The sequence below is a fragment of the Dendrobates tinctorius genome, unplaced genomic scaffold, assembly GCF_039654945.1.
Source record: "Dendrobates tinctorius isolate UK_male_01 unplaced genomic scaffold, ASM3965494v1 ptg000010l, whole genome shotgun sequence".
NCBI classification, from domain to species: Eukaryota; Metazoa; Chordata; class Amphibia; order Anura; family Dendrobatidae; genus Dendrobates; species Dendrobates tinctorius.
The window spans coordinates 14,160,099-14,181,437 of record NW_027361678.1 but is presented as its reverse complement, the minus strand read 5'-3'; the positions used below and the strand labels follow the sequence as shown (position 1 = coordinate 14,181,437).

General features: G+C 52.4%; 1 protein-coding gene across 1 annotated transcript in view; it reads left to right on the top strand.

Annotated features, from left to right (window-relative positions):
* CIPC (CLOCK interacting pacemaker) overlaps positions 1-12,675 on the top strand; it is a 45,493-nt gene extending 32,818 nt beyond the window's left edge. Inside the window, exon 4 of the mRNA XM_073587485.1 lies at positions 8,363-12,675. Coding sequence (XP_073443586.1) covers positions 8,363-9,112 — 750 coding nt within the window. The 3' untranslated portion in view covers positions 9,113-12,675. The remainder of the gene's footprint in view (positions 1-8,362) is intronic.
* Positions 12,676-21,339: the final 8,664 nt, after the last annotated feature.

Sequence of the window (21,339 nt, the reverse complement as noted above, 5' to 3'; positions counted from 1 at the left end):
GTCTCTCTGGAGGCCCTCCCTCTCTGTCTCTCTGGAGGCCCTCCCTCTCTGGAGGCCCTCCCTCTCTTGAGGCCCTCCCTCTCTGTCTCTCTGGAGGCCCTCCCTCTCTGGAGGCCCTCCCTCTCTGTCTCTCTGGAGGCCCTCCCTCTCTTGAGGCCCTGTCTCTCTGTCTCTCTGGAGGCCCTCCCTCTCTGGAGGCCCTGTCTCTCTGGAGGCCCTCCCTCTCTGTCTCTCTGGAGGCCCTCCCTCTCTGTCTCTCTGGAGGCCCTGTCTCTCTGGAGGCCCTGTCTCTCTGGAGGCCCTGTCTCTCTGGAGGCCCTCCCTCTCTGTCTCTCTGGAGGCCCTCCCTCTCTGTCTCTCTGGAGGCCCTCCCTCTCTGTCTCTCTGGAGGCCCTCCCTCTCTGTCTCTCTGGAGGCCCTCCCTCTCTGTCTCTCTGGAGGCCTTGTCTCTCTGGAGGCCCTCCCTCTCTGTCTCTCTGGAGGCCCTCCCTCTCTGTCTCTCTGGAGGCCCTCCCTCTCTGTCTCTCTGGAGGCCCTCCCTCTCTGTCTCTCTGGAGGCCCTCCCTCTCTGTCTCTCTGGAGGCCCTCCCTCTCTGTCTCTCTGGAGGCCCTCCCTCTCTGTCTCTCTGGAGGCCCTCCCTCTCTGTCTCTCTGGAGGCCCTCCCTCTCTGTCTCTCTGGAGGCCCTCCCTCTCTGGAGGCCCTGTCTCTCTGGAGGCCCTGTCTCTCTGGAGGCTCTCCCTCTCTGTCTCTCTGGAGGCTCTCCCTCTCTGTCTCTATGGAGGCCCTCCCTCTCTGTCTCTCTGGAGGCCCTCCCTCTCTGTCTCTCTGGAGGCCCTCCTTCTCTGTGTCTCTGGAGGCCCTCCTCCTCTGTCTCTCTGGAGGCCCTCCTCCTCTGTCTCTCTGGAGGCCCTCCTTCTCTGTCTCTCTGGAGGCCCTCCTTCTCTGTCTCTCTGGAGGCCCTCCTTCTCTGTCTCTCTGGAGGCCCTCCTTCTCTGTCTCTCTGGAGGCCCTCCTTCTCTGTCTCTCTGGAGGTCCTCCTCTGTCTCTCTGGAGGCCCTCCCTCTCTGGAGGCCCTCCCTCTCTGTCTCTGGAGGCCCTGTCTCTCTGGAGGCCCTGTCTCTCTGGAGGCCCTGTCTCTCTGGAGGCCCTGTCTCTCTGGAGGCCCTGTCTCTCTGGAGGCCCTCCCTCTCTGTCTCTCTGGAGGCCCTCCCTCTCTGTCTCTCTGGAGGCCCTCCCTCTCTGGAGGCCCTCCCTCTCTGGAGGCCCTCCCTCTCTGTCTCTCTGGAGGCCCTCCCTCTCTGTCTCTCTGGAGGCCCTCCCTCTCTGGAGGCCCTCCCTCTCTGGAGGCCCTCCCTCTCTGTCTCTCTGGAGGCCCTCCCTCTCTGGAGGCCCTCCTTCTCTGTCTCTCTGGAGGCCCTCCCTCTCTGTCTCTCTGGAGGCCCTCCCTCTCTGTCTCTCTGGAGGCCCTCCCTCTTTGTCTCTCTGGAGGCTCTCCCTCTCTGGAGGCCCTCCCTCTGTCTCTCTGGAGGCCCTCCCTCTCTGGAGGCCCTCCCTCTCTGGAGGCTCTGTCTCTCTGGAGGCCCTCCCTCTCTGGAGGCCCTCCCTCTCTGTCTCTCTGGAGGCCCTGTCTCTCTGAAGGCCCTGTCTCTCTGGAGGCCCTCCCTCTCTGGAGGCCCTCCCTCTCTGGAGGCCCTCCCTCTCTGGAGGCCCTCCCTCTCTGGAGGCCCTCCCTCTCTGGAGGCCCTGTCTCTCTGGAGGCCCTGTCTCTCTGGAGGCCCTGTCTCTCTGGAGGCCCTCCCTCTCTGGAGGCCCTCCCTCTCTGGAGGCCCTCCCTCTCTGTCTCTCTGGAGGCCCTCCCTCTCTGTCTCTCTGGAGGCCCTGTCTCTCTGGAGGCCCTCTCTGGAGGCCCTCCCTCTCTGTCTCTCTGGAGGCCCTCCCTCTCTGGAGGCCCTCCCTCTCTGCCTCTCTGGAGGCCCTCCCTCTCTGTCTCTCTGGAGGCCCTCCCTCTCTGGAGGCCCTCTCTCTCTGTCTCTCTGGAGGCCCTCCCTCTATGGAGGCCCTCCCTCTCTGTCTCTCTGGAGGCCCTCCCTCTCTGTCTCTCTGGAGGCCATCCCTCTCTGTCTCTCTGGAGGCCCTCCTTCTCTGTCTCTCTGGAGGCCCTGCCTCTCTGTCTCTCTGGAGGCCCTGCCTCTCTGTCTCTCTGGAGGCCCTCCCTCTCTGGAGGCCCTCCCTCTCTGGAGGCCCTCCCTCTCTGGAGGCCCTCCCTCTCTGTCTCTCTGGAGGCCCTCCTTCTCTGTCTCTCTGGAGACCCTCCTTCTCTGTCTCTCTGGAGGCCCTCCTTCTCTGTCTCTCTGGAGGCCCTCCTTCTCTGTCTCTCTGGAGGCCCTCCTTCTCTGTCTCTCTGGAGGCCCTCCCTCTCTGGAGGCCCTCCCTCTCTGTCTCTCTCTGGAGGCCCTCCCTCTCTGGAGGCCCTCCCTCTCTGGAGGCCCTCCCTCTGTGTCTCTCTCTGGAGGCCCTCCCTCTGTGTCTCTCTCTGGAGGCCCTCCCTCTGTGTCTCTCTCTGGAGGCCCTCCCTCTCTGGAGGCCCTCCCTCTCTGGAGGCCCTGTCTCTCTGGAGGCCCTCCTTCTCTGTCTCTCTGGAGGCCCTCCCTCTCTGTCTCTCTGGAGGCCCTCCCTCTCTGTCTCTCTGGAGGCCCTCCCTCTCTGTCTCTCTGGAGGCCCTCCCTCTCTGTCTCTCTGGAGGCCCTCCCTCTCTGTCTCTCTGGAGGCCCTGTCTCTCTGGAGGCCCTCCCTCTCTGGAGGCCCTCCCTCTCTGTCTCTCTGGAGGCCCTCCCTCTCTGTCTCTCTGGAGGCCCTCCCTCTCTGTCTCTCTGAAGGTCCTGTCTCTCTGTCTCTCTGGAGGCCCTGTCTCTCTGGAGGCCCTGTCTCTCTGGAGGCCCTCCCTCTCTGTCTCTCTGGAGGCCCTCCCTCTCTGTCTCTCTGGAGGCCCTCCCTCTCTGTCTCTCTGGAGGCCCTGTCTCTCTGGAGGCCCTGTCTCTCTGGAGGCCCTGTCTCTCTGGAGGCCCTCCCTCTCTGTCTCTCTGGAGGCCCTGTCCCTCTGGAGGCCCTGTCCCTCTGGAGGCCCTGTCCCTCTGGAGGCCCTGTCTCTCTGGAGGCCCTGTCTCTCTGGGGGCCCTCCCTCTCTGTCTCTCTGGGGGCCCTCCCTCTCTGTCTCTCTGGGGGCCCTCCCTCTCTGTCTCTCTGGGGGCCCTCCCTCTCTGTCTCTCTGGGGGCCCTCCCTCTCTGTCTCTCTGGGGGCCCTCCCTCTCTGTCTCTCTGGGGGCCCTCCCTCTCTGTCTCTCTGGGGGCCCTCCCTCTCTGTCTCTCTGGGGGCCCTCCCTCTCTGTCTCTCAGGAGGCCCTCCCTCTCTGTCTCTCTGGAGCCCCTCCCTCTCTGTCTCTCTGGAGGCCCTCCCTCTCTGTCTCTCTGGAGGCCCTCCCTCTCTGTCTCTCTGGAGGCCCTCCCTCTCTGTCTCTCTGGAGGCCCTCCCTCTCTGTCTCTCTGGAGGCCCTCCCTCTCTGTCTCTCTGGAGGCCCTCCCTCTCTGTCTCTCTGGAGGCTCTGTCTCTCTGGAGGCCCTGTCTCTCTGGAGGCCCTCCCTCTCTGTCTCTCTGGAGGCCCTCCCTCTCTGTCTCTCTGGAGGCCCTCCCTCTCTGTCTCTCTGGAGGCCCTCCCTCTCTGTCTCTCTGGAGGCCCTCCCTCTCTGTCTCTCTGGAGGCCCTCCCTCTCTGTCTCTCTGGAGGCCCTCCCTCTCTGTCTCTCTGGAGGCCCTCCCTCTCTGGAGGCCTTCCCTCTGTCTCTCTGGAGGCCCTCCCTCTCTGGAGGCCTTCCCTCTCTGGAGGCCCTCCCTCTCTGTCTCTCTGGAGGCCCTCCCTCTCTGGAGGCCCTCCCTCTCTGTCTCTCTGGAGGCCCTCCCTCTCTAGAGGCCCTCCCTCTCTGTCTCTCTGGAGGCCCTCCCTCTCTGGAGGCCCTCCCTCTCTGGAGGCCCTGTCTCTCTCTCTCTCTCTCTCTCTCTCTCTCCTTTCTTCACCCAGGACATATCAGGCTTCTTAGGCCGGTTTCACATTTGCGTTAAAGGCCGCAATGTCGGCTTGCGCACGGCCGCCGCTAAGCCCTGTCCCTGCCGCGCCTCCGCCGGTAGCTCTGCCTCCGGGCGCATGACGCTGCATGCGTCCCCTATCTTTATCACTGAGGACGCAGGCCGTGCGCAGTATGCGTTTTGGCGGCGCCTGCTTCCTTTTGACGGCGCGCCGACCAGCGCCAAACGCAACCTGTTGCAATTTGGTTGCGCTTGGCGCACCGTCAAAAGGACGCAGGCGCCGCCAAACGCATACTGCGCACGGCCTGCGTCCTCAGTGATAAAGATAGGGGACGCATGCAGCGTCATGCGCCCGGAGGCGGAGCTACCGGTGGAGGCGCGGCAGGGGGCGGGGCTTAGCGGCGGCCGTGCGCAGGCCGACGCTGCGGCCTTTAACGCAAATGTGAAACCGGCCTTATAGAGGATAGGGGCATGTCCAAGTTGGGGTATAGAAGTCCATTTCATATCTGTCTCCTCTTAGTCTGTGGCAGGCACTGACATATTCCACTGTTATGGCCACTGCACTTTCCTCTTCCCTCCAGTATTATCTGCAGTTTCTTTTCCTCCTTGGACGTGAAGTCTGGGAGGAGATCACACAGTCTCTTGAAGTGACTCTCTCACTGCGGAATATTTGGGGCACCTCAGCAGGAAGTGGGCCTCATCCTCCAAGGCCTCCTGGGGGCACTGCTGGCAGAGTCTGCTCTCTTGTAGTTCTTCGGTGCAGCCCGGATTAGATGAGTAGGTTGTGGGCGCTCAGTCTGTACCGGCTCAGGATCTGTCACTCTTTGGGGTTTTCTAGTTTCTCTAGAAATGGGGCCAGTTTGAACTCCCTCTGTAGGTTCTGGTATATCATCAGTTTCTGGGGTTTGTTTGTCGTTCCTCCAGATGCTGAGATATTCCTCTTTGAGTACCATCTTCCGTAATTCACCTTTTGTCAGGTCATGTAGGTTGATGGCTTGGTCAGGCTGGCTGTGGGTACTTCATGTTGGGAGGCTTCCTGGTGTAGTAAGGCTTTGTGATGGTAGGAGCTGGGACTTCTACTTTGTAGGTGAGCCTTGAATGACAGCGCCTTCTGGATTGCGAGGTGTAGTGGGAATCTGCCCAGCTCTGCTTGGCAGGCGCTGTTTGATGTGCTCCGATGGACTTGGAGAAGATGCTTGCAGAACTCTAGGTGGAATATTTCTGTCAGCCCAGCGTCCCACTTTGATCAGTTTCGATATGAGACTGGGCCCCAGACCTCACTGCCATACAGAAGGATTGGGGCACTGATTGAGTCAAAGATTTTTAGCCAGACGGTTACTGGTGCCTTGAGATAGTACAGACGTCTTCTGATGGCATAGAAGGCTTTGGATGCCTTGTCTTTCAGTAACTCTATGGCTTGCTTGACGCTCCCTGACTGGCTGATGTCTAGGCCCAGGTAGGTGTACTTGTTGGTTTCTGTAAGTGGAGAGTTGTCTATCATAAAGGTAGGATGGCCAGTAGGTTTCTGCTTTCTTTTCTGGAACACCATGATATTAGTTTTTTTCTGGTTGATTGGCAGTGCGCATGAGCTGCTGAAGGTCTCTGGATTTTCAGATGATCTTGGAGGCCTTAAGCCCCCGTTACACATAGCGATATCTCTAGCAATATCGCTATAACGTCACCAATTTTGTGACGTAGCAGCGATATCGCTATGTCTGATACTTACCTCCGACCGGCTCCCCCCGCTGCTCATCGCTGGTCGCGCGAGAACGTCCCGGACCATTTCTCGTCGGCTGCTTCCTGCTGAGCTTCCTGTGGCGCCGACTAGCGACGCGTGAACGCCGGCGGGAGGACGTCAGGATCGCCGCGTCTGACAGGTAAGTAGCGACCCCCGACCCCTGCTATGTCGCTGGTGAGATCTGCCTGTGTGGCAGCTCACTAGCGACCACTTAGCGATGCACCAGCGATCCATATCGTTGTCGGGATCGCTGGTGCATCGCTAAGTGTAACGGTACCCTTACTCGGTTGGTGATAACAGCACAATGTCACCAGTATACAGCAGAGATTTCACCTGGGTGTCATGGAGGGAGCTCATTGATGTAGATGTTAATAAGCGTTAGACTGAGGCTGCAGCCCTGTCTCACTCCTCGGCTCTCTTGGAAATAGGCCGTCCTCCTTCCGTTGACCCTCATGCTGCAACTGTTCTCAGTTTAGGAGCTTCGGATGACATCATATATTTTGACTCCTATTCCGCTCCCCAGCAGTTTTAGGCTAAGTGCACACGTACCGGAACTCTCGCGGAAATTACCGCGAGAATTCCGGAATTCCAGTCCGCAGGAAAATCGCATTTTAAATTCCCGCGATTTTCCCGTGGAAAAACTAGCGTTTTGCAAGCGTAATTAGCTTGCAGAATGCTAGCGTTTTCCAAGCGATCTGTAGCATCGCTGGGAGAACTGATTGACAGGTTGGTCACACTCGTCAAACATAGTGTTTGACGAGTGTGACCAACTTTTTATTACTGAGGCCGCCTATGCAGCATCAGTAGTAAAAGATAAAATGTAAAAAAAATAAAAAAAAATGGTGTTATTCTCACCCTCCGACGTCCCGCGCATCCGTTCCCAGTAATCCTTTGCGAAAATGCCCGCGATGACGTCCGTTCTCGCGGGATCGCGATGTCTCGCGGTAATTCGCGATGACGTCGCGCAAATGACCGCGAGACTTCGCGATCCCGCGAGAACAAACGCCATCGCGGGCATTTTCGCAAAGGACTACTGGGAGCGTGGAGAGAGGCGGGAAGGCTGCGCGGGACGTCGGAGGGTGAGAATAACAATATTTTTTATTTTTAAATTCTATTTTTTACAGGGATATGGTGCCCAAAGCCCGGAGGACAGTCTCCTCTCCTCCGGACCGTGGGTACCATCCGCCATTGTTCTGCTTACTTTCCGCATGGTGTGCACAGCCACATGCGGGAAGTAAGCGGAACAATGCATTCCTATGGGTGCGGGATCGCCGCGATTCCGCAAATTAATGAGCATGCTGCGGTTTTTACCGCGAAGCGATTCCGCCGCGGTAAAAACCGCAGCATTAGCGCAGCATTAGCACAGCATTGCGGAATCCCATAGGAATGCATGGGATGCTTATTTTTCGCGGCAAAATCGCGCGGTTAAAACAGCCGCGGAAACGCGAAAAAAACTCCACGTGTGAACTCAGCCTCAGGAATAGTCCTGGGTACCACACTGAGTCAAAGGCCTTCCTGAACTTGAATTTAATTCAATTCAAATGAGCTTTATTGGCAGGACTAAGTACATGTTGGCATTGCCGAAGCAAATGGTAAAAATAGTGGGAGGGCGGAGGGAGGCATATAGAGGTCCAGGATATATCAGGCTCCTGTTAGAGGGTAGGGGCATGTCCAGGGTGGAGTATAGGAATCCATGTAATATCAGGCTCTTTAGTTGGGGGAAAAGGGACATGTCCAGGGTGGGTCTAAAAGTGCTCCATGACGTTTGTGACGGGCACTGACATATTTCGCTGCTATGGCCGCTGCACTTTCCTCTACCCCCAGAATTATCGGCAGTTTTTCTTCCTCCTCCGTGGAGGTGAAGTCTGGGAGGATATCATAAAGTCCCTTGAAGTAAGTGGCCCTCACTGCGAAGTATTTGGGGCACCTTAGTAGGAAGTGGGCCTCGTCCTCCACGGGGGCATTGCTGGCAGAGTCTGCGCTCTCGAGGCTTGTAGTTCTGTCGGTTCCTCTCACTCGCCTCTCTCTTTCTCTCTCTCTTTGCCTGTCTCTCTTGCTCTCTCTCGCCTCTTTCTCTCTGCCTCTCTCATCTCATCTCTCTCTCTCGTCGCCGCCCTTTTTCTCTGGATGCAGCCCTTTGATTGCCCCCCTCTCTTTCTCTCAGGTCGCCCTCCCTCCCCCTCTCTTTGGTCGCCCTCCCACCCTCCCTCCGTGTGTCTCTCTCTCTCTCTCTGTCTGGTTGCCCTCCCTCTCTGTCTGGTTGCTCTCCCTCCTTCTCTCTCTGGTCGCTCTCCCTCCTTCTCTCTCTGGTCGCTCTCCCTCCTTCTCTCTCTGGTCGCTCTCCCTCCTTCTCTCTCTGGTCGCTCTCCCTCCTTCTCTCTCTGGTCGCTCTCCCTCCTTCTCTCTCTGGTCGCTCTCTCTCGTCACCTCCCTCTGGCTGTAGCTCTTCATCGTCCTATATATCCCATTGGCAGCGGCTGCGTTTCTGTCATTTTCACAGAAGGCTGGTGTGTTTTGACTTTTTTTTTAATTTTTTCTCTTCTAGGGGTCTAGACCTGACCCTCCTATCCAGTCCTGGGCAGTCCGTCCATCCTTTCAGTTGCTCCCAACTTCTTCACAAATCCTGGTTTTCCCCCCATCAATACCTTCAACAACGTCTCAGCCTGTCTGTAAGAAGTCCACTAAGTACCTGCCCATCCTGAACTCTTACACCAAGATCGCCCCACATCCATGTCAGCTTTCCTCCAATGTAACCCATCCAAACACCAACAAGAGGGCGGCTAATCTGTCCCACCACAGCCAGGCCAAGAGGCTAGCCTCAGGATTACAGCGTTTCACAGCTAAAGGAAATGCAGCATCCGCTGTCCCTGAGTGCCACGTACAGAAGTCTGTACTACCGAGAGATGAAGTGTCATGTTGTGAGCTGGATCTGACAACTCCACCAAAAGACACCAATGATACTGTGAGCAGAGACAAAGAAGACCACCGCACAGTATCCTCACACAGTATCTCATGTAGTGAAGATGGGACGCTGCCTGCCCACCAGCAACAGAACAAAAGCCGACGATTTCACAACACACTGGATGTTTTACGCCGCTCTGGACTGTTGAGCATTGCCATGAAAACGAAAGAACTGGCCCGACTCAACCAGGCCACGCAGGTGCAGCTGGAGAGACTGCAGGAGCAGGTGGCCATCTACTCCAAGGCCGTCTGCAGCAATAAACCCGACGACTGGCAGATGTTACACGACTCGCTGGTGGGAAGTCACGTGATAGTCGAAGAGATTGATATGTGATGCTGGAGCTTCATCTCTTACTAACGTCATCTTCTCGCACGTCTTCTGGATTATATGCTGCTATCCAGATATAAGGCCTCCCTGCTACTGCTGAGACAACAGGAAGGTCTGAATGTAAATCCGTTCAGCCGCACAACCAGCAGCCGCCGGGATAATCCGTAGCCACTGCTTTTCCTCATGGGAGCAGAGCTAGCAACGTAGGAAAGCACGTTCTCTATAGAAACAATTCATTTATGAGGTTTATCCAGATAAAGCTCTGCAACAACATGAGACGTCCTGCAGTGTTTAGTCTTCTGTGTCGTGTCCAAGGGCAGAAAAGCTGGCAGCTGAAGTGCATGGATACTGTAATACTGGTTAGACTCAGCAACACCCTAACTATACAACCTCACCCATGGGATGTGCAGTCACCCCGTGTCATAGACTTCCCCTTACCTCTCAGTGTACCGAGTGCTGATGTAGCCGTCCTCTACCTCCATTTCTGTTGTTCTATTCCGTGTTTCCCTCACCATTAGGAGCACTTGCCAGATCAGACATTACTTCAGAGTAGCCATAGACGACTCTTTTATATCTTTATAGAGCGTTGTGAACTGTCGTCTGCGCCTCCCTCCTGTTCACTAAGATTAGTAGGATGGATACCGAGCACGGTAGGAGGCCTCCTGTATGTAATGGATATGGAGGGACAATGCTAGTTTTTCAGAGACCCCATATTTTGTTGCATGTTACCTCATGGTCACTGAAGGAATGACACCTCTTTTCAGTAATAGATTATCAGAAAGTGAAGCCAAATGGGTGACAGACATCATGCTTCACCAGGAGTGTGGAAGTTAAATACAAGCCGTGCAGCCTGTATGAAGAAATTTATTCTAGAGTTGTATGTGAAATCCACAAGTGTCCTGCCACCATAACGGTCACAGAAGGAAAAGCATTATGTCAGCCTTATAACCAGATTACTGCAGTGTTATGCGTTGTAAGGTACTGCATGCCCTGCAAAATAGTAATTTACAGGCGACATACGGGTGACTGAGCCAGGCGGCGTATGAGTAGTAGGTAACCACATGGCACTGGTGCTGCTCACCTTGGTTCCCACCTTTGCCTCCCAGTTTAGGGGATATCTGTGATCTATGGGTGATTGCATAGAAGCCACTGCAGAAAATAAGATCTGCTCCATTGGCAGTACCCTAGTCCACAGTGGTGTTTGATGAGCCGAACGTACTTTTGTAGGAAATTTGCAGGGACTGAAGGGATGTTAATAAGAAGATCACAACACAGCGATTGAGATTCAGTGGAGCCGAATAACTGGTGATTGTGACGGCTGCAGATTACTAAAATAATGGACAAATATCTGGGTCCCAATAAAACATGCACGTACGAAGTGTGATCCTTTGCATTGTTTCCTGATAGATGGAGATGGTGAATGTAACCATAATCACACGGAATATCGCCAGAATAATAGGTACATACACCTGACCTTATATAGCCCCCTTGTTGAAAATGGTCTGGTATTTAGGAGCTTCTTTGGCAGCTTTGACACTGCCTTTTTCTTTTCCTGGAGGTTCGTGCAGGGAGCTGAAGTTCTCATGGGGCGTCTTGTGTTGAGGATCTCTGGAGGTTAGCTGTGAAAGTAAAGGGGCAGAGTATGTAAAGGCGAGAACATGTTCCCTGACTTCCTGAGGGAGAGCTTGCCAACTAATCGTACAGATAGGCCTCTCATATGCTCCCTGAATAAGCGTCCAAAACTCAGCCTCCCTATAGGCCCTCACACCTACTAGATGGTGACATGATTATGCTTACTAACAGTAAAGAGCACCGGGTGTCCACTCTCAAAGCAGAGGAGACAGGGATGTCTAGCTGGGAAAATCACTCTGCTGCCAGCTCCGGCCACCAGTGGAAAGGATGAGAGCCGTGGGGAGCTGAATCATGGCAGCAGCCGAGCTTTGCTCTAGTTAAATGTCATGATCTATCTGACAGATCTGCACTAATTGCATGAGACAGATAAAAGCCGCCCAATCACAAAGCCGGAGCACTGCATCAATTATTCAGAATATTCCAAGAAGAAGGTGCCAGGACTAGAACAAGACCCTCAGGGACAACGTTCTCAGTCACTGGTGATCGTGGAGAAAAAGTAGCTGTCACAATAGGTTTATTGCACCCTCATATCGGAGGGCTCTGTGCTGCTGCTGCCAACAGCCCTGCCACCATAAGATATTCATTGTGTGGCAATGGAAAATGAGCACATCATCATGTGAGAACACTGTTGTTTGGTAGCTGGTGATGCTTACTTATGCTGGATTACTCCACTGACTGCATAAGATCTGAAGATGATGGTTTGGCTGCTCTTCCCCTTTGTCAACTATTCAGAACTGCATTGCCTCAAGTCCTAGTCTTAATAATTATCTTGTAGTTTACAACCCTACTGTTGTCTGCCGCTCTTCCTTCCATGACATATCAGAGCCGCTCCCAGTGTGATGGTGACTGCGTTTATACAGGACTGTTGTGCTACAATCTTTCCTTATGAGAAACCTTTAAGGGATTGACCTTAAGCAAGCCTATGTCTCTAAAAGTCACCTGTAATGTAACTGCAGGTATGTTGTACCGTCCCTAAGCACAAAATTACTAGACTCCTCATTATTTGCCGCTGTTGCAGCCTATGCTTGAACTGTAGAGACGATGATGATTATGAAGAATATTGGAGACCTAATTCCATGTCAATCATCTGTATACTATTGGACATGGAGTTATAAAAAATCCTTCAGCATCAGCAGTGGTAACATAACACCTTGCCAGCTCAAACAGAGGATTCGCACCCCCCCTAGCTAGCTGGTATGCAACCTTCTACAGGAAGATCCCCTATGGATCCAAGCCATGTGGCCTGAGTCCTTTGTTAAGCCAGCTAGGATTTCGTAAATGAGTTATGGAAATACTATATGTCCTAGCTGTACATCATATATATATATTTCAGAGATCCCCAGACCAGGTCAAGCGCCTGTCTGGGTCTTGAATCATTTTAACACACACGGGAAGGGAGATACATAGAACAGCCACTAGAAGATTGGTAGCAAAATTGTGTTTAGCCTCTGAGTAGCCTCTGAGTAGGGGCCCAATTGGATTCGATGGCGCCAGAACCACTGCCTTATTACCGACCAGAAAGTAGTTGTGATCTTTCATAGGTTTTGGGAGATTATCTCCAAACCTCCAGGGGAGGAGATTTAGGTTCAGCACAGAGGGCAGGAGGGGAGTGACCCAGAGGGATAAATACTTGTGTGCAGCATTTCCTATTGCTTTTTATCTGGGAGGTTGCGAGGACATCGTGTGAGGACAAGTCACACACGGAGACAACCACAAGCCTCACACATGGCCGCCCCTTACCCCCGCAAGCCAGGCCTTTCATCTAACTGGTAACTGACTAGATGTTCTGTTTATACCCTTTGTCCTACCCCTATTGTTTTTGCATAACTGATCATTATATATATATATATATATATATATATATATATCCATAGTGTGTCTATATGGTGTATTCTCTAGTGTGCCCTTAAGGTGATTAAATATATTATTTACGGTAACCTTGGGCTGCTCTTTTATATCGATCCTCGAATCCACATGTCCATTTTCCGGCCTAATCTCACAAGCTACTCGGGGCTGATTTCTGGCCCGATATAACCCTGTTAACGGACCAGGTGTGTATCGAACAAGTAACTGGTGGCAGTCCTACCGAGCTGATAAGTTTCTGTTTCACTGGTGCTAGTTAAAGGGGCCTGTCAGGGTTGTGGGCGAGTGTGGTGCAATGTCAATGACTGTGTGGGCCACCCTCTCTCACTCCCCTTACTTCCCTGGGTCCGTGTGGACAGGAGGGGGTCAATGTAAAATTGTACCAAGCTGACCTTACGTGTCCCTAGGGAGTTCAGAACGTCACGTTGGTACAAATGGGGAGGCCTTACCACGTGATCCCGCTGACATAATATTGACGTCAGACAGGATGGTGAGGTGTGGCTCCACGTTTCTTCACAAACCACTTGTGAAGGAGACACACCTCAACACCCCATCTCACGTAAGTATTACGTCAGCGGGATCACAGGATAAGGTCTCCCAACTTCTACCAACGTGATGTTCTGCAACCCCTTGATACGTATGGTCAGCTTGATACAGTTTTACACTGACCCCCCCCCCCCCATCCCCTGTCCCCAGGGGTCCAGGAAGGTACGGGGAGTGAGTGAAGGAGGCCCACGCAGTCACTGACATGGCACCACTCTCGCTCACAACCTTGACAGGCTGAGAGAACCCTTTCACTAGCAGCAGTGCAACAGAACCTGTTGTGATTGGGTCACCGAGGAGGAAAACAAAACCAAGCTAAGTCACAGAAAACCAGAGAGGTTGGTAACTACGCGGATTGCAGACCCCTGATCCTACCCACACAACTAGCAGCAGTCGTGGAGCATACCTACGATTATTCTAGACGCCTCGTCACAGCCGGAGGACTAAATAACCATAAAGCAAGAAAAGGGGAAATCTAAACTGCCCCAGAGCAGACCCCAAAGAAATAGATAGCCCCCACACATGTATTGACGGTGAAACAAGATGAAAGCACAAACACAGGTAGGAAAATAGGCTGTGCAAACGATGGGACCTACACTAACTAGAAACGGGTGGATTAAGGGTAACCAGGGCCCCGGGCTGTTCAGACTCTGTGGGTCCCCCGATCATGTGACGGGGTCATGCGACGGGGTCATGAAGGACAGTGCCCAGAGATGGTTTACTTAATGAGGACATGCCGCGGGCAAACAATAGCCACAGAAGAAATGGACATCTAATCCGAAAAATGACGCGCTTCTGCCAGGCGGCTGCTGCATCACCAGGTCATTAATATCGCAGGGAGAAGACAATGGGAGAGGGAATCCCCACACCAAAGAGGCATTTCACTCCCCCAGCAGACAAATCAATGACTGAAGCCTGGAACTCTGTGAGCAGTGTCACAGTCAGTGGCCACAGACGAGATCTGCTAGCCACATGGAAAATACAGCTGACCCATCACCCAAGAAGCCATCACAGACTTGTACTGGGGATGAGCGATGTGCATGGATCTATAGATATGGGGGATCTCCTCCAGAACCAGAGACCATTGTGCTCCCGGGAGATCAGTTCCTGGTAACATACATGACAGGGGCATGTGGCCCCACAGGACAGGGAGCAGGGGCAGGGGGTCCCACAGGACAGGGAACAGGGGCAGGGGGTGCCACAGGACAAGGATCAGGGGCATCACAGGGGAAGGGGGTGCCACAGGACAGGGAGCAGGGGCATCACAAGGGAAGGGGGTGCCACAGGACAGGGAGCAGGGGCATCACAGGGGAAGGGGGTGCCACAGGACAGGGAGCAGGGGCATCACAGGGGAAGGGGATGCCACAGGACAGGGAGCAGGGGAATCACAGGGGAAGGGGGTGCCACAGGACCGGAATCGGGCATCACAAGGGATGGGGGTGCCACAGGACAGGGAGCAGGGGAATCACGGGAAGGGGGTGCCACAGGACAGGGAGCAGGGGCATCACAGGGGAAGGGGGTGCCACAGGACAGGGAGCAGGGGAATCACAGGGGAAAGAGGTGCCACAGGACGGAGAAGGGGCATCACAGGGGAAGGGGGTGCCACAGGACAGAGAGCAGGAGCATCACAGGGGCAGGGGCTGCCACAGGACAGGGAGCAGGGGAATCAGAGTGACGGGATCCCACAGGACAGGGGCATCACAAGGGCAGGTGGCCCTATGGGGCAGGAGATAGGGGGTCCCATGGGGGCAGAGGGTTCCACAGGACAGGGGGCAGGCACCACCACATCACAATGCTCCTCTGTGCCCCCCACTCTGCACTGGCACTGCCCAGGGCATCACCCGCCCCTGGCACTACTACAAGGCTGGCAGCAGGTTCAGCACAGTTTGTGGCACCAGAGCGAAGCTTGTCCTCCGGGGCCCTGCTCACACTGACATGTGGGGGCCACACTTTTACCTTTTAGGTGGCTACTTTGAAGAACCTAGAATATAAGACATACAGTATTTTCAGTTGTTTCACACTTTTTTGTTAATTATATAATTCCACATGTGTTAATTCATAGTTTTGATGACTTCAGAGTGAATCTACAATTTTCATAGTAATGAAAATAAAGAAAACTCTTTGAATGAGGTGTGTCCAAACTTTTGGTCTGTACTGTGTGTGTGTGTGTGTATATATATATATATATAATATATATTGTGTGTGTGTATATATCTCTATATATAAAATATAACACTATGACTTATCTCAGCTAAGATAAAGCCTAGATCCTCAGGCTACATTCACACCATGGGTGTAGCCAGGATCAATCAAACCTGGGGGGGGGGCCAGAACCTCATACTGCACACCTCAGCTGCTGCAGAACCTCATACTGCACACCCCTACACTTGAAAATAAAGCCTACACCTCAAGAAGATGTGATGAATGCAGTCTATTTATTCCAACTATCAATTGATGTTGATGTGTTACTGAAGACGAGCAATGCCTGTCCTGGGCGTCCTTTTGGGCAGCTATGAGGTGTACCTGACTGGTGCTAAAAAAAAGGAGTGTTAGTCTGTGTACTACCCCGTTTTCATTCTTTTTGGTACAGATACGATATGGATAGACAGATATGGATAAATGGATAGATAGAGCAGATTTCTAATCTGCTTTTGCTATTGAAAACATTATCTATGAGCTCAAAAACCTTTCAGGTGATGCAGTTTTTTAAAAAGCTGATCGGCTTTTGCAGCTGAAAAACGTATCCTCAAAAAACGCAGGAAAAATGCTGTGTGTGAATGTAGCCTTAGATCAGGAATGTAACAGCCATTTATAGGACATTTCATAACTTTCCCAAATTCCTATGAAAAAATATTCAGCACATCCTGCATTGAATTACTGTACCCAATTTATTATATATTTTAGGAGTCGGTCCATTTTATACCGACTCCACCAAAATGAGCACCGACTTCGACTCCACAGCCCGTCTCTGGCATATTCTGAGAACAGAGCAAAAAGAGGCCAATCTAATAAGGGACAAAAAGCAAACTGGCACATACAGTAACATGAGAGTGGAAATTCAACACAGCCCCAGCCGGGGCTGGCCACACAAAAACTGAATAGACAAAACCAAATCAAATGTGAACATTAGCAGAGAAAACTTAGCTTGAGAAGACAGGAACTGAGCTGGAAACCAAGACCTCAGAGGGCAGGAAAAAAATCACCAGCATGGGATTAGGGAGTCGGCTGTCTTAAATCCAGTCTGAGACTCCAGATGTCCAATCGTCGTCCTCATTATCAGGTGGGAGGTCTCTGTTAATTAGATCAGCTTCATTACCTCCTGCCACCACCAGAGGGAGCCCGGAAAGAGAACTCACAACTCCTCTGTCAGCACAAACAGTTCCCTCACCAGAAACCAGAGGCAGACCTGAAAATGAGTTCACAACAAGAACCTTATCAATCCGGTAGGACTGCCAGAAGTTCCTTGTTCGATATACGCCTGGTCCGTTAACAGGGTTATATCACTCTAGAAACCAGCCCCTGGTAACGTGAGTTTAGGTCGAGAAACTGACTTGTGGATCAAGATAAAAGGTTAAATTATATATTTAATCGCCTAAAGCAGGGGTCCCCAACCACCGGTCCGCGGCCCAGCACCGGGCCGTTGCAGTGCCCTTGCCGGTCCGCGGACACAAGGGGAGCCGGCGGCGGTGCAGCAGCTGATACTCACCTAGCGGTCCCTGACGGCGCGGCAGCTTCATCCAGCGCTGAGCGGTCAAGTGTACCGCTCATTTAAGGTCATAAATATGGACGCCACTCATCTCCCATAGGCGTGGCGTCCATATTCATATCTTAATGAGCGGTAGCACGTGACCGCTCCGCACAGGAACTGAAGCGCCGCGAGATGCAGGGAGGGAAGTTCAGCGGAAGGAAGGTCAGCGATGTGAGGGTAAGTATGATGGGGGAGCCGAGCGGAGCCATATATACAAGGGAGGGAGAGTGGGAGCGGAGCCATTTATACAAGGGAGGGTGAGTGGAAGCAGAGCCATATATAAGGGAGAGAGAGTGGAAGCGGAGCCATATATAAGGGAGAGAGAGTGGGAGCGGAGCCATATATAAGAGAGGGAGAGTGGGAGCGGAGCCATATATAAGGGAGAGAGAGTGGAAGCGGAGCCATATATAAGGGAGAGAGAGTGGGAGCGGAGCCATATATAAGGGAGGGAGAGTGGGAGCGGAGCCATATATAAGGGAGAGAGAGTGGGAGCGGAGCCATATATAAGGGAGAGAGAGTGGGAGCGGAGCCATATATAAGGGAGGGAGAGTGGGAGCGGAGCCATATATAAGGGAGAGAGAGTGGGAGCGGAGCCATATATAAGGGAGGGAGAGTGGGAGCGGAGCCATATATAAGGGAGAGAGAGTGGAAGCGGAGCCATATATAAGGGAGGGAGAGTGGGAGCGGAGCCATATATAAGGGAGAGAGAGTGGAAGCGGAGCCATATATAAGGGAGGGAGAGTGGGAGCGGAGCCATATATAAGGGAGAGAGAGTGGGAGCGGAGCCATATATAAGGGAGAGAGAGTGGAAGCAGAGCCATATATAAGGGAGGGAGAGTGGGAGCGGAGCCGTATATACAGGGGAGGCCGGGAGAGTGGAAGCAGAGCCATATATGAAAGGGAGAGTGGGAGGGGAGCCATGTATACAGGATGGGACAGGGGAGCCATGTATACAGGATGGGACAGGGGAGCCATGCATACAGGATGGGAGAGTGGGAGCAGAGCCATGTATACAGGATGGGAGAGTGGGAGCAGAGCCATGTATACAAGGGAGGGAGAGTGGGAGCGGAGCCATGTATACAGGGATGGGACAGGGGAGCCATGCATACAACAGGGGGAGCCACACAGAGCTGGACAGGATGGGGGAACCACACATACATTTTCTGATTATTAGAAAATAATCAGCATGTACAGTACTCCAGTACAATCTTTCATAAGTGCTCAATGCTCCATTTCCTTGTAGGTTCCAATCATCATTAGCAGTGATGGTCATCAGTAGAAGTAGCCCAGTGCTCCCACTGAAACAGAGAAACAAGCCAGGTGCTCCCACTCCTTCAAAACCTATGGTGAGTTGAGTCACATTATAAATGTTATAATTAAATGATAAGTATGCACTGCTAAACTACAACCGCGTCCATAGCCCTGCCCCCTTATGACCAAAGCCCCGCCCCTGTCACACCTCCATCCCCGCCCTGCCGGGCCATGGAAGAGTGGTCTTGCTTGAAGCCGGTCCCTGGTACAAAAAAGGTTGGGGACCACTGGCCTAAAGGACACACTAGAGAATACACTATACTGTATATACACAATGGTTATACATATATAATGGTCAGTTATGCAAATACAATAGGGATAGGACAAAGGGTATAAACAGATCATATAGTCAGTTACCAGTTAGATGAAAGGCCTGGCTTGAGGGGGGAGGGGCTGCCACATTGGAGGCTTGTGGTCCCCTCCATGTGTGACTTGCCCTCGCCGAAAAATAGCAATATGAAATGCTGTACACAAGCATTTACCCCTCTGGGTAACTCCTCATTCCCTCTGGGCAGAACCTAAATCTCCTCTCCTGTAGGTTTGGAGATAAATTTCCCAAAACCTATGAAAGATCATAACTCCTTTCTGGACGGTCCTAGAGCAGTGGTTTTGGTTCCATTGAATCCGACCGAGCCCCTGCTACTCATAGAGACTGACTACCATTTTGCTACCTAGCTGCTCGTGGCTGTTCTATGTATTTTCCTTTCTGTGCATGCTAGAATACCTCCAGATCCAGACAGGCGCTTGACCTGGTCTGGGGATCTCGAAAATATATACGATGTACATCTAGGACAGTGGCGGCTAACATATGGCACATGTGCCAGAGGGGGCACGCAGGGCCCTTCCGGTGGGCACGCGTGCCATCTCAGGACTAGAAGACTGCAGGGGAGCAGCGGGTCACAGGAGGCAGGATCTGTCGGCTGTAACGGTGCCCGCTGCTAGAGAGAAATATTCACTGCACTGGCAATGAATATTCATTTCTCTTATAGCATGCATAGTTGCAGCCGATGGCTTCCAGCAGCTGCCGGGTTAGCACGGGTGCCCGCTCATTAAGATAATGAATATTCACCTCTCTCCACTCCCACAGGCTGGAGAGAGATGAATATTCATTCCCTTAATGAGCGGAGACGCGTGATCGCCCAGCTGCTGGCACCTGAACAAGATGCTGTGAGGGCGTGCAGGGAAGGTAAGTAGGAAGTTTTGTATTTTATTTTTAATGCTTTTCTCATGGGGGGGCCTTACATGCCACGAGAGGGTGAGTAACTAAGCATGTGAAGATAGGGATAAGGAGCCATGCATACCAGAATAGGGATGAGGAACCATGCATGCAAGGCTGGGGATGAGGAGCAATGCATACAAGTATGGGGATGAGGAACCATGCATACCAGAATAGGGATTAAGGGACAATGCATATGCGGCTTATACTGGAGTCAATAAGTTTTCCCATTTTTTTCATGTCAAAATTAGGTGCCTCAGCTTATACTTTCGTTGGCTTATACACGAGTATATATGATATATATATATTTTTTTGTGAGTCCATTATACTGTAAGGAGCGCTATGTGAGCACATTATACAGTATGAAACACGGTGGGGCCATTATACAGTATGGAGCATCATGTGGAGCCACTATACAGTATGGAGCATCGTGTGGGGCCATTATACAGTATGGAGCACTATGTGGGGGCATTATACAATATGGCGCATCGTGTGGGGCCATTATACAGTATGGAGTACTATGTGGGGCCATTATACAGTATGGAGCATCGTATGGGGCCATTATACCGTTTGGAGCATCGTGTGGGGCCATTATACAGTATGGAGCATCACATGGGGCCATTATACAGTATGGAGCATCACGTGGGGCCATTATACAGTATGGAGCATCGTGTGGGGCCATTGTACTGCATGGAGCATCGTGTGGGGCCATTATACTGCATGGAGCATCGTGTGGGGCCATTGTGTAGTATGGCGCATCATATCGGGCCATTATACTGCATGGGGCACTATGTGGGGCCCAGTACACTTTGTGCAGGACTATGTGGGGGCTATGTGGAGCCATTGTACTGTATGGAGGGCTGTGTGGGGATTACAGTTGGAGCATCATACTGTGATGGGGTCACCATTCTTTGTTGGGGGAACTAAGGGAGAGGGTACAGTAGGGTCATCATACTGTGCGTGTGGAGGAGTTCACTGTTGGGGTATCATACTGTGTTTGGGAGCACTTTTGTTTGCATCATACTTTATTTGTTTTATTCAATTTTTTTTATCCTTTGTTATTACATATTTAAATTAGGCCATTGGGCCATATGCTTTTTACTGCTGTTACACAACATATTATATTATTCCACTATAACTCCTGAGAGGCAGCAGCCATATCGCAACACAGTTCACACGTGCTTCATTTCATATGTGGTCTTTATTGCATCTTATAACACCGAACGTTACTGACATTCTGGACTTCCTGCACTTGAGGACAAAATAGTCTTCCAGCATTGTGCAAGAATTTTAGTCAGGTGTGTAAATAAAGGTGGCAGAGTAAGAAGCTTCATACAAAGTGACTGAAGAAAAGAGAAATGTAAATCTGTATCAAGTGACCAGACCACCCTCCATCATCAGTAACTGGTAACCTCCCATCATCTCCAGTCCTCTGTATGTGGTGACCTCCCGTCAACTCCAGTCATCTACATTTGGTGGCCTCCAGTCATCAGTATCTGGTGACCGGCCGTTGTCTTCATCATCCGTATCTGGTGACTGCATGTCTCCTCCATCATCAGTATCTGGTGACCGACTACCCGTTGCTTCCATCATCAGTATATAGGGACCGCCCGTCACCTCCATCATCAGTATATGATGACCACCCTCCGCCTCCATCATCAGTATCTGGTGACTGCCCGTTGCTTCCATCAGTATCTGGTACCTGCTCATCGTCTCCATCATCAGTATCTGGTGACTGCACATCACCTCCATCATCAGTATCTGGTGACTGCCCATCACCTCCATCATTAGTATCTGGTGACAGCCCATCTCCTCCATCATCAGTATCTGGTGACCGCCTGTCACCCTCATCACTGCTTCTCACTTGTACACAGGTTATGGAGGATCTCCGCAGGAGGTTATACCAAACATCTTGGAGAA